This window comes from Salvelinus alpinus, chromosome 6 (assembly GCF_045679555.1).
Source record: "Salvelinus alpinus chromosome 6, SLU_Salpinus.1, whole genome shotgun sequence".
Classification (NCBI taxonomy): Eukaryota; Metazoa; Chordata; class Actinopteri; order Salmoniformes; family Salmonidae; genus Salvelinus; species Salvelinus alpinus.
In genome coordinates this window covers 23297170-23309338 of record NC_092091.1, presented here as the reverse complement: position 1 = coordinate 23309338, position 12169 = coordinate 23297170, and the positions used below count along the sequence as shown (strand labels likewise).

General features: G+C 42.6%; 1 protein-coding gene across 4 annotated transcripts in view; it reads left to right on the top strand.

Annotated features, from left to right (window-relative positions):
• Positions 1-12169, top strand: part of LOC139578396 (DNA-binding protein RFX2-like) — a 57929-nt gene that overhangs the window by 20150 nt on the left and 25610 nt on the right. For all 4 annotated transcript variants that reach the window (XM_071405913.1, XM_071405912.1, XM_071405910.1 and 1 more), the window contains exons 2-4: positions 1264-1376; positions 7181-7270; positions 7749-7831. In XM_071405913.1, the coding sequence (XP_071262014.1) occupies positions 1272-1376; positions 7181-7270; positions 7749-7831 (278 nt within the window). In that variant the 5' untranslated portion in view covers positions 1264-1271. The remainder of the gene's footprint in view (positions 1-1263; positions 1377-7180; positions 7271-7748; positions 7832-12169) is intronic.

Here is a 12169-nt window from a genome sequence, read left to right as displayed (position 1 = left end):
TCCTGGACACTGATTGAGAATGAATAAGTAACGGAAGTGGCTTGTCCATGTCTGCTGACTGATTAGGCCTCATTTGTTTAGCTGCTGATCTTCTAGAGATGTCCTCCCTCCCTCCCTCCCTCCCTCCCTCCCTCCTTCCCTCCCTCAAAGACACCCAACCCCCTTCTCTCTCTCCCTTTCCTTCCCCTCCCCCCTTGCTCTGTGGCCACACTCGAAAATGTCTGTGCATGAGCTTTAAAAAGAAAAGAGAAAGGAGGGAGCAGCGGGGAGGGAGAAGAGTGGGGCAAGGGTTGGGGGTGGTCGTCATGGATTCCTCACCATAGCAACTGGCAAACGTTTACAAAGCATTAAAGAATTTCCGCATATCAGCTGGATTATTGGAGCCCCAGAGAACGGCTCTCATTTGAAACAAATGCTGGATATCATCAGGACCCTGGCCGGGCTAGGAGCCCCACTGGCATTTCCTTTTTTTTCTTTCTTCCTATTTTGGAGACACTGTGGATGTCTTTTTTTTCTTCCCTATCCCCCTTGCAGTTCCATTCTTCCCTACAACCCCTCCCTATCTTTCTCTCTATGAAAGAGAGAGCCTTTGTGTCCGTCCATTTTTAGCTCTCCTCACTCACTTTTGCCATGCGGTGCACATTTTCACCCAATGCTAGTCAGAGTTTGGGGTACCAGTAAGGGCCTCCTGAGTCCTGACAGTACTCACAACAATGGTTTTCACCACAACTTTTCCACCCGCTTCCTTCCTAGCAGCTGGACCTTGCTCTCAATCCCAAGTGGTGCAGTGGTTTAAGGCACTGCATTTTTATTTATTTTTTATTTTTATTTAACTAGGCAAGTCAGTTAAGAACAAATTCTTATTTACAATGACGGCCTACCGGTGAACAGTGGGTTAACTTCCTTGTTCAGGGGCAGAAAGACCGATTTTTACCTCGTCAGCTCGGGGATTCAATCCAGCAACCTTTCGGTTACTGGCCCAACGCTCTAACCACTAGGCTACCTGCCGCATCTCAGTGCTAGAGGCGTCACTACAGACCATGGTTCGATTCCAGGCTGTATCACAACCGGCTGTGATTGGGAGTCCCATAGAGCAGCGCAGCGTCGTCCGGGTTAGGGTTTAGCCGGGGTAGGCCGTCATTGTAAATAAGAATTTGTTCTTAACTGACTTGCCTAGTTAAATGAAGGTAAACAAAAATACAAATAATAATAATCCCACTCCTCTTCCCTCTCTCCTCCCCTCATCCCGCTCTCCCCTGTAAGGTCCCAGCATGCAGAGTTCAGATGGAGGGTCCGATTCGCCGTCCAGTGTGGCGCTGCGTACGTCCACCTCCACCCAGGCCCCCGTGGTGCAGCCCGTCCCAGCCTCACAACAGGTATACTACTACAAAACCAGGCTGCACTCCCTCGCATGCAGCGCAGTGGTCTCTCTCACTCAATCACAACACTCTTCCTCACAGCACTCTCCCCCACGACCAGCAACACTTCACATCATGGTCTCTCTCAAACACAGAACTCTACATCAGAGTACTCTCTCACAAACATGATATTCTCCCCATGGGACCCAAACCCCTCTTTCACCATGCACTGGGGAAGAGCAGCAGAATTCTCAAAAACCTGTTGATTTCATTAATAATTTATCATGACAGATACCAGATTTATTACACTTCAGAGCAATCCTTTAATGTGAATGTATTTCCTGTACATTAAGAACCACATACAGTGCCTTCAGAAAGTATTCACACCACTTTACTTTTTCCACATTTTGTTGTTACAGCCTGAAGTTAAAATGTATTAAATTTAGATTTTGGGTCACTGATCTACACACACAACACCCCATAATGCCAAAGTGGAATGTTGTTTGTAGAAACTTTTCAAAATGTATACAAAATAAAAACTTAAATGTCTTGAGTTAATAAGTATTCAACCCCTTTGTTATGGCATGCCTAAATAAGTTCAGGAGTAAAAATGTGTTTAACAAATTGCATAATAAGTTGCATGGGCTTATTCTGTGTTCAATAATAGTGGTTAACATTGTTTTTTAATCATGTAGAGTAGTGAATTTCAAGCACAGATTCAACCACAAGGACCAGGGAGGTTTTTCAATGCCTTGCAAAGAAGGGCACCCAGCGATTTAATAAGGAGAAAAAAAAGCAGATGCTGAATATCCCTTTGAGTATGGTAAGTAGGCTTTGCATGGTGTATCAATACACCCAGTCACCACAAAGATACAAGCGTCCTTTCTAACTCAGTTGCTGGAGAGGAAGGAAACTGCTCAGGGATTTCACCATGAGGACAATGGTCATGTTAAAACAGTTGCAGAGTTTAATGGATGTGATATGAGAACTGAGGATGGGTCAACAACATTGTAGTTACTCCACAATACTAACCTAAATGACAGAGTGAAAAGAAGGAAGCCTGTACAGAATAAAAAATATTCCAAAACATGCATCCGGTTTGCTTCAAGACACTAAATACAGCAAAAAATGTGGCAAAGAAATTTGCTTTTTGTCCTGTGTACAAAGCGTTATGTTTGGGGCAGATTTTAAAGCATGGTGGTGGCTGCATCATGTTATGGGTATGCTTGTCATCGGCAAGGACTAGGGAGTTTTTTGGGGGGATAAAAAGAAACAGAATACAGCTAAGCACAGGCAAAATCCTAGAGGAAAACCTGGTTCAGTCATCTTTCCAACAGACACTGGGAGACGAATTCAACTTTCAGCAGGACAATAACCTAAAACACAAGGCCAAATCTACACTTTAGCTGAATCATTTTTTAAAGACTAATGGGCAAATATTGTACAATCCAGGTGTGCAAAGCTTTTAGAGACTTACCTAATAAGTCTCACAGCTGTAATCGTTGCCGAAAGTGTTTCTAACATGTATTGGCTTAGAGGTATGAATACTTATCTAATCAGGATATATTCGTGTTTTATTTTTCATTCATTTAAATATTATAATTTTTCTTCCACTTTGACAGAGTATTTTGTGTAGGTCATTGACCAAAAATGACAATTAAATCCATTTTAATCCCACTTCTTTGTAACACAACAAAATGTGGAAAAAGTCAAGAGGTGTCTTTTCTTTAGAAGTATTTTAGACAGTAGGGGGTGTGTCTCTGTTTTATAAAGGAATGCTTCTTCAAATTGTCCCAAATGCAGGTTTGCATAGTTGGGGGGGAAAAGGGGAGCCCATGGCTACACCCCGAATTTGAAGGAAAAAGTCTGACTCAAAGACAAAGTAGTTATGGGATAATACCAGTTCAGTAAGTTGTAAGATGCAATCATTGGATGGAGCAAGGGTAGAGTCTCTCTGCTGAAGGAAGTGTTGTACCGCCTGCAAACCTCCAATGTGTGGGATGTTAGTGTACAAGCTCTCCACATCAAAAGTGGCCAGCAGGGTGCCCTCTGGTATCCTTCCTAAGCCCTCTCAATGAGATCATGTGACTAGTGTCTTTGACATAAGATGGGAGATTCTCATCCATCAGTTTAATGTGGTAATCCACACATTTAGAAATGTTGGATGTCACAGAGTCGATTGCTGCTACAATGGGTCTACCTGGTGGAGGAGACACTTGTTTGTGTAATTTTAGCGACTGTGTAGAAAGTTGGTATCTTGGGAAATTTCACACATAGAAATTCAACTTCTTCTTTAGTGATTTGTCCTGATTCCAAACAGCTTTCCACTGTGGATGAGATCTTATGCTGGAATTCCAGGGTAGGGTCACAATTCAGTTTGCGATAGAAGTCACCTTTAGATAGTTGTCGGCGACATTCATTCACATAGTCACATTTGTTTTGTATACAAATTCCTCCTCCTTTGTCACATTTGTTTATAATAATCGAAGGATCTGACTTTAAGTCCTTAAGAGCCATTCTCTTGTTGTCACGCCCTGACCGTAGAGAGCCTTTTTATGTCTCTATTTGGTTTGGTCAGGGTGTGATTTGGGTGGGCATTCTATGTTCTTTATTTCTATGATTTGTGTTTCTATGTTTTGGCCGGGTATGGTTCTCAATCAGGGACAGCTGTCTATCGTTGTCTCTGATTGGGAATCATACTTAGGCAGCCCTTTTTCCCACCTGTGATGGTGGGTAGTTATTTTTGTTAGTGGCACTATAGCCCTGTAAGCTTCACGGTTGTTTCTTGTTTTGTTGGCGACATTTACTAAAATAAAAGAAAATGTGCGTTCACCACGCTGCACTTTGGTCCACTTCTTTCGACGGCCGTGACACTCGTCTCTACTCAGGTTATCATAGGATTTGTGTTTCTGTTTGTCTTTCAGTAAGTCAGCTACATAATTTTCAACAATCCTACAGAAGGTTTCTATGGAGGCATTGCGTCTGGGGGGAGGTATAAATGAACTTTTTGTTCCAAATGTAGTTCTCTCAGAGTTCTCAGGTACCTCAGCTGGGTTAATAGCTCCATCTCCTCTTTGACTCACGGTAGGACAGGTAAGTCTATTCATTAGCGTGGTAGACCTATGTATACATCTCACTGAGGATGACATTTCAAGTGGGGTCATGTTAGTTTCACTCTTATCAAAGAACTCACTCAATCTCATATTACGGAAAAACTTGAATAGATCTATCTGGACATCAAAGTCATTAACGTATGCAGTGGGTACAAATGTTAACCCCTTATTGAGAACACTGAGGTGAGCAGATGTCAGGGTCTTACTTGATAAGCTGAAGACATTTAGCGCCTGTTGGACTGGGGGCCGTCCTGGGTCTCAATTGATAGGTGTTGCGGGGTGGTAGTGGATTTCTTCTTCCCCCGAAGTATGCGTCGAACCCTCTTACGTGCTGGGGGTGTTGGCCTCGACGGTGCCCCCGCCCTCTGTTGTAGATAAAAGGCTCACCGTTGGTAGAGGAGCCAGAGTTAGCCTGTCTGTGGATAGTTGGGCTGACAGAGTCACTCTGCATCGGTCATCGGCTTGTCTCTTCCTGTTTTTTGGTTTCTTGTGCTTAGTCTCGCCAGAGATATATTAGTCAGATGTTCTTATCTTCCAAATCGCGTTTATACTTCTTGATTTTACTCTCCTTCAGTTCGGTCGTAATCTTAGTCTGAAGGTAAGCATTACTCTTAGTGAGATCATCCAGTTTAATAGGGTCATTAAGCTCGTCTCGTAGAGCTTGCTGTGAATTTTCAACTGAGGTTGCGATCTCGATAATATCCTTTTTAAGTTGTTCAATGATCAGAGTCATCATGTCCAATGAACATTTATTTAGTATAGCACACCATCGTTCACAAAACTCTTCAGTGCGTTGGCCAAGTGAAGGCTCTTTTTTGCCAACGTAGTCCGCGTGGGATAACCCCATTTCGAACATACTCACTTAAAGTTACAATGTGCAGGTGTTCTAGTTTTCCTGAATGAACAATCTTGGAATTCTTTACAAAGATTTTCCCAGGTGCCTTCTGGCCGGTCAAATAGAGACTCTGTTACTAAAATGTTGTTGTTGGCTGTATTCAAAAAGGCTCCGTTGGGTATCGTTAGAATTAGGTTCAGTTCCCATGTTGGCTAGGGAGTTGATTGATAAGGGTGCTGTCATCGAAAGATGATAGTAGATTTAAAAAAAACATGAGCTGGCGCACACCCAGAATAATAGTTTGTGTCGGGGTGCTGACTAATGGCGAATAAACCCTAAACTATCAAAATAAAGAAAGTCACACACTCCATGTGTAATCTCCCAGCAATTTAATGGGTATTTACCAACGTTTCGGCATCACTGTGCTTTCTTCGCGCTAATGTCATGAATACTTGAACCAGGTTATGTAGACACACAGAGCAATTAGTGTAACCAATGACAGTAGTGAGGGGTGTGTCATAATGATTAAGTTCATTAAAATGAATTAGTGAAACTGTTAAAAAATAGCATATTAAACATATTATGCTATTGTTATCATATAGAAACAATAGAATACTGTACATCATATTAGCATCAACATACATTATTGTATCATTCAATTTCACATAATTTCCTATTTCATTTTTGTTACATGTAATGTTTTGGTTCAACCTTAATATATAATGAACATCAACAGAGGGAACATATTAGATGTACGCAAATATTGTACAATCCAGGTGTGCAAAGCTTTTAGAGACTTACCCAATAAGACTCAAGCTGTAATCGTTGCCAAAAGTGTTTCTAACATGTTTTGGCTCAGGGGTATGAATACTTATCTAATCAAGATATATTAGTGTTTTAAAAATAAATAAAAATATTTGAGTAAATATTATAATTTTTATTCCACTTTGACAGATTATTTTGTGTAGGTCATTGACCAAAAAATGACACTTAAATCCATTTTAATCCCACTTCTTTGTAACACAACAAAATGTGGAAAAAGTCAAGAGGTGTGAATACTTTCTGAAGGCACTGTAAATGTATCAACAAGCATTAGCCTACATGTGGATAAAGGCATCATTGATAATTTGATATCATGTTGTTGTGTGTGATCAGGCAGGAGTTTCTGATTAGTGCAAGTAGGACCTATAACCTTGTATTGCCACAGCTGTTCAAAATTCTGAGAAAAGGACATTGGTTGACAAGAGAATCCATAGAAACCAAGCAGTTAAATATCCTTATGTTAATATTTTTGGATAGGGCATCATATTTGCCTTGACAGCTGGCTATGCTTGAGAAAAGACCGTTCTGACCTTAAGACCTATACTACACCGCCTCTGACATATCTCAGGCTTTTGGAGAAAACAAATGGCATTTATTTTTGTTGTCATGAACACATCTCCCTTAACACTCCCCCAAAGAGGGAAACCAGAGGTAGTCATCTGCGACCGCCAAAGAAAAACGCTGGCCCCAAATTAACCTACTTTGCAGGTTGCCTGTAATTACTAAAAGCCTAGAATGGACCAACACAAAAATGTGTTGGCTGGTAAGCTGCACTGCTGCTGAGTAGCATCGTCTTTCCCACCAGCAAACACTTCATATTTGTGTTGAAGCTGACAGAAGAAAGGCACAAGCCACAATGCACATAAGGAAGGATATTATACCAAAAGTAATGTAGAAAATCCAGTCAAATCCCCTGTTCTGTGATTCTCTGGTGTTCTTTAAGGGCTTAGGGATTGTAGTTTTTTGTTGTTGTGTGTAAATAGATATAGTATGTGTCTGTGTGTGGGTATTTTATGTGCTTACCAATAATTGTGCGTTTCCTCTCCCTCCAGAGGGTGCTGGTTCAGGCCACAGGTTCGGCCCAGAAGGGAGCGCAGGTGCAGCAGCTGTCAGTCCCTCGGGTGCAACAGGTCCCTCAGCAGGTACACACTGTCTCCTTATCACCCCTTATTCCTTCTCCCCAGCCCCCAGGACACTCAGTCAGTCTAGCTTTAGCCATATGCACAGACCATGGCTCCATTCACAGTAGCATCAGACATATAGATTCAGATTACATTCTCCACTGTATTGTAAGCTTTCTTGCTTTGGAATGGTATGGGTTTCTAACGGATAGATTTGCTGTTAGATCTTAATTATATGTGCTTCAATTGCTCAGCAGGGATTTTATTTTTTCTCAGTTTGACACATTGGTCTCACTGCCACCTACTGACAGCACTGCGTTAAGATATGACCAAGATTATGATTATGGAAGACATGAGTTACATTGAAGTTTCTTCTGATTCATAACAAGCATAGATATCCTATCTAATGTCAAGGAATGAGAAACAGTCTAGAGGTGGATACTCTCTCTTGATAATAGTGCTCAAAGTTTGATTCATGGGTTTCTCTCTCTCTCCATAGGTTCAGCAGGTCCAGCATGTTTACCCCTCCCAGGTTCAATATGTAGGAGAGGGGGGAGAGGCAGTTTACAGTAATGGAACCATGTAAGTACTGCGGTGCTCTTCATTTAAGGCAAAGGAACGTGTTCCAGGCGCCTTTAAAATGATTCTAAATAGAAAACCATTAAAGCTAATAGAACATTTAATGTGAGATTGTATATATATATATATTTTTTCACCTTTATTTAACCAGGTAGGCTAGTTGAGAACAAGTTCTCATTTACAACTGCGACCTGGCCAAGATAAAGCAAAGCAGTTCGACACATTAATCAACACAGTTACACATGGAATAAACAAACATACAGTCAATAATACAGTAGAAAAAGTATATATACAGTGTGTGCAAATGAGGTAAGATAAGGGAGGTAAGGCAATAAATAGGCCATAGTGGCGAAGTAATTACAATATACCAATTAAACACTGGAGTGAATGGATGTGCAGAAGATGAATGTGCAAGTAGAGATACTGGGCTGCAAAGGAGCAAGATAAATAAATACAGTATTGGGATGAGGTAGTTGGATGGGCTATTTACAGATGGGCTATGTGCAGTGATCTGTGAGCTGCTCTGACAGCTGGTGCTTAAAGCTAGTGAGGGAGATTTGAGTCTCCAGCTTCAGTGAATTTTGATGTTTGTTCCAGTCATTGGCAGCAGAGAACTGGAAGGAAAGGCGGCCAAAGGAGGAATTGGCTTTGGGGGTGACCAGTGAGATATACCTGCTGGAGCGCGTGCTACGAGTGGGTGCTGCTATGGTGACCAGTGAGCTGAGATAAGGCGGGGCTTTACCTAGCAGAGACTTGTAGATAACCTGTAGCCAGTGGGTTTGCGACGAGTATGAAGCGAGGGCCAGCCAACGAGAGCGTACAGGTCGCAGTGGTGGGTAGTATATGGGGCTTTGGTGACAAAACGGATGGCACTGTGATAGACTGCATCCAATTTGTTGAGTAGAGTGTTGGAGGCTATTTTGTAAATGACATCGCCGAAGTCGGGGATCGGTAGGATGGTCAGTTTTACAAGGGTATGTTTGGCAGCATGAGTGAAGGATGCTTTGTTGCGAAATAGGAAGCCAATTCTAGATGTAATGTTGGATTGGAGATGCTTAATGTGAGTCTGGAAGGAGGGTTTACAGTCTAGCCAGACACCTAGGTATTTGTAGTTGTCCACATATTCTAGATCATAACCGTCCACCTGCCCGCCCGTGATGCTGGACGGGCAGGTGCGGGCAGCGATCGGTTGAAGAGCATGCATTTAGTTTTACTTGCATTTAAGAGCAGTTGGAGGCCACGGAAGGAGTGTTGTATGGCATTGAAGCTCGTCTGGAGGTTAGTTAACACAGTGTTCAAAGAAGGGTCAGAAGTATACAGAATGGTGTCGTCTGCGTAGAGGTGGATCAGAGAATCACCAGCAGCAAGAGCGACATCATTGATGTATACAGAGAAAAGAGTCAGCCCGAGAATTGAACCCTGTGGCACCCCCATAGAGACTGCCAGAGGTTCGGACAACAGGCCCTCCGATTTGACACAATGAACTCTATCAGAGAAGTAGTTCGTGAACCAGGCGAGGCAGTCACTTGAGAAACAAAGGCTGTTGAGTCTGCCGATAAGAATGTGGTCATTGACAGAGTCGAAAGCCTTGGCCAGGTCGATGAATACGAATGCACAGTAATATCTCTTATCGATGGCGGTTATGATATCGTTTAGGACCTTGAGCGTGGCTGAGGTGCACCCATGACCAGCTCTGAAACCAGATTGCATAGCGGAGAAGGTACGGTGGTATTCGAAACGGTCGGTAATCTGTTTGTTAACTTGGCTTTCGAAGACCTAAGAAAGGCAGGGTAGGATAGATATAGGTCTGTAGCAGTTTGGGTCTAGAGTGTCTCCCCCTTTGAAGAGGGGGACGATCGTGGTTGCTTTCCAATCTTTGGGAATCACAGACGATACGAAAGAGAGGTTGAACAGGCTAGTAATAGGGGTTACAACAATTTCGGCAGATAATTTTAGAAAGAGAGGGTCCAGATTGTCTAGCCTGGCTGATTTGTAGGGGTCCAGAGTTTGCAGCTCTTTCAGAACATCAGCTATCTGGATTTGGGTGAAGGAGAAATGGGGGAGGCTTGGGCGAGTTGCTGTGGGGGGTGCAGGGCAGTTGACCGGGGTAGAGGTAGCCAGGCGGAAAGCATGGCCAGCCGTAGAAAAATGCTTATTGAAAATCTCAATTATAGTGGATTTATCGGTCGTGACAATGTTTCCTAGCCTCAGTGCAGTGGGCAGCTGGGAGGAGGTGCTCTTATTCTCCATGGACTTTACAGTGTCCCAGAACTTTTTTGAGTTTGTGCTACAGGATGCACATTTCTGTTTGAAAAAGCTAGCCTTGGCTTTCCTAACTGCCTGTGTATATTGGTTCCTAACTTCCCTGAAAAGTTGCATATCACGGGGGCTATTCGATGCTAATGCAGTATGCCACAGGATGTTTTTGTGCTGGTCAAGGGCAGTCAGGTCTGGAGTGAACCAAGGGCTATATCTGTTCCTGGTTCTACATTTTTTGAATGGGGCATGCTTATTTAAAATGGTGAGGAAGGCACTTTTAATGAATAACCAGGCATCCTCTACTGACAGGATTAGGTCAATATCCTTCTAGGAGACCCGGGCCAGGTCGATTAGAAAGGCCTGCTCGCTGAAGTGTTTAGGGAGCGTTTGACTGTGATGAGGGGTGGTCGTTTGACCGCAGACCCATTACGGATGCAGGCAATGAGGCAGTGATCGCTGAGATCTTGGTTGAAAACAGCAGAGGTCTATTTGGAGGGCAAGTTGGTTAGGATGATATCTATGAGGGTGTCCGTGTTTACGGATTTGGGGTTGTACCTGGCAGGTTCATTGATATTTGTATGAGATTGAGGGCATCAAGCTTAGATTGTAGGATGGCTGGGGTGTTAAGCATGTCCCAGTTTAGGTCACCTAGCAGCACGAGCTCTGAAGATAGATGGGGGGCAATCAATTCACATATGGTGTCCAGGGCACAGCTGGGGGCAGAGGGTGGCCTAAAGCAAGCGGTAACGGTGAGAGACTTGTTTCTGGAAAGGTGGATTTTTAAAAGTAGAAGCTTGAATTGTTTGGGTACAGACCTGGATAGTAAGACAGAACTCTGCAGGCTATCTCTGCAGTAGATTGCAACTTCGCCCCCTTTGGCAGTTCTATCTTGTCGGAAAATGTTATAGTTAGGGATGGAAATTTCAGGGTTTTTGGTGGTCTTCCTAAACCAGCATTCAGACACGGCTAGAACATCCGGGTTGGCAGAGTGTGCTAAAGCAGTGAATAAAACAAACTTAGAGAGGAGGCTTCTAATGTTAACATGCATGAAACCAAGGCTTTTACGGTTAAGGAGGCAACAAATGAGACCTGGGGAATAGGAGTGGAGCTAGGCACTGCAGGGCCTGGATTAACCTCTACATCACCATCATATATGTGTAATTAGGGTTGCAAAGATACCGGTAATTTTCCAAAGTTACTGGAATCTTCAGTAATTCTGTTAAGTAAAACAATTTCCTGCAGTCAAATGATCAAATCGCCCTCTAGTGGCCTCATGGGTGGAATGTTATTAATATTTTCATAATTATTCAACATTATTTCAATAAACCTGCCGAAAATCCGGTGTTTCTATGTGAAATAAGTCTGGCAGCACAACCGATTGACAAAAGTACTGCAAATTGAGAAATCATATGACTAAACTGTATAAAAAGAAGAAACTATACTATGAAACAAAGAGAAATTATATATAGAATGATAGTAAAAAGCTTTGGAGCACCTTAAATTAAATTTAGGGCAAAAAGGCAAACTCCGCTCCATCATTCATTGAATCAGATGACTCATCACAAAACCCACTGATATTGCCAACTACTTTAATAATTTTTTGCATTGGCAAGATTAGCAAATTTAGGCATGATATGCCTGCAACAAATGCTTACACTACACATCCAAGTATATCTTGCCAAGTCTAGGACCAAAAGGCTCCTCAACAGCTTCTACCCCCAAGCCATTACTGCTGAACAATTCATAAAAATCGCCACCAGACAATTTACATTGACCCCCCCCCCCCCCTGTACACTACTGCTACTCGCTGTTTGTTTGTCACTTCATCCCCACCTACATGTACAGATTACCACAACTAGCCTGTACCCCTGCACACTGCCTCGGTACCGGTGCCCCCTGTATATAGCTTGTTATTGTTATTCTTATTGTGTTACTTTTTATTATTACTTTTTATTTTAACCTACTTGGTGAATATTTTCTTCTTCTTGAACTACACTGTTGGTTAAGGGCTTGTAAGTAAGCATTTCACGGTAAAGTGAATAAAGTTTGATTTGATATATCTGACCAAATTATGAAAGACAA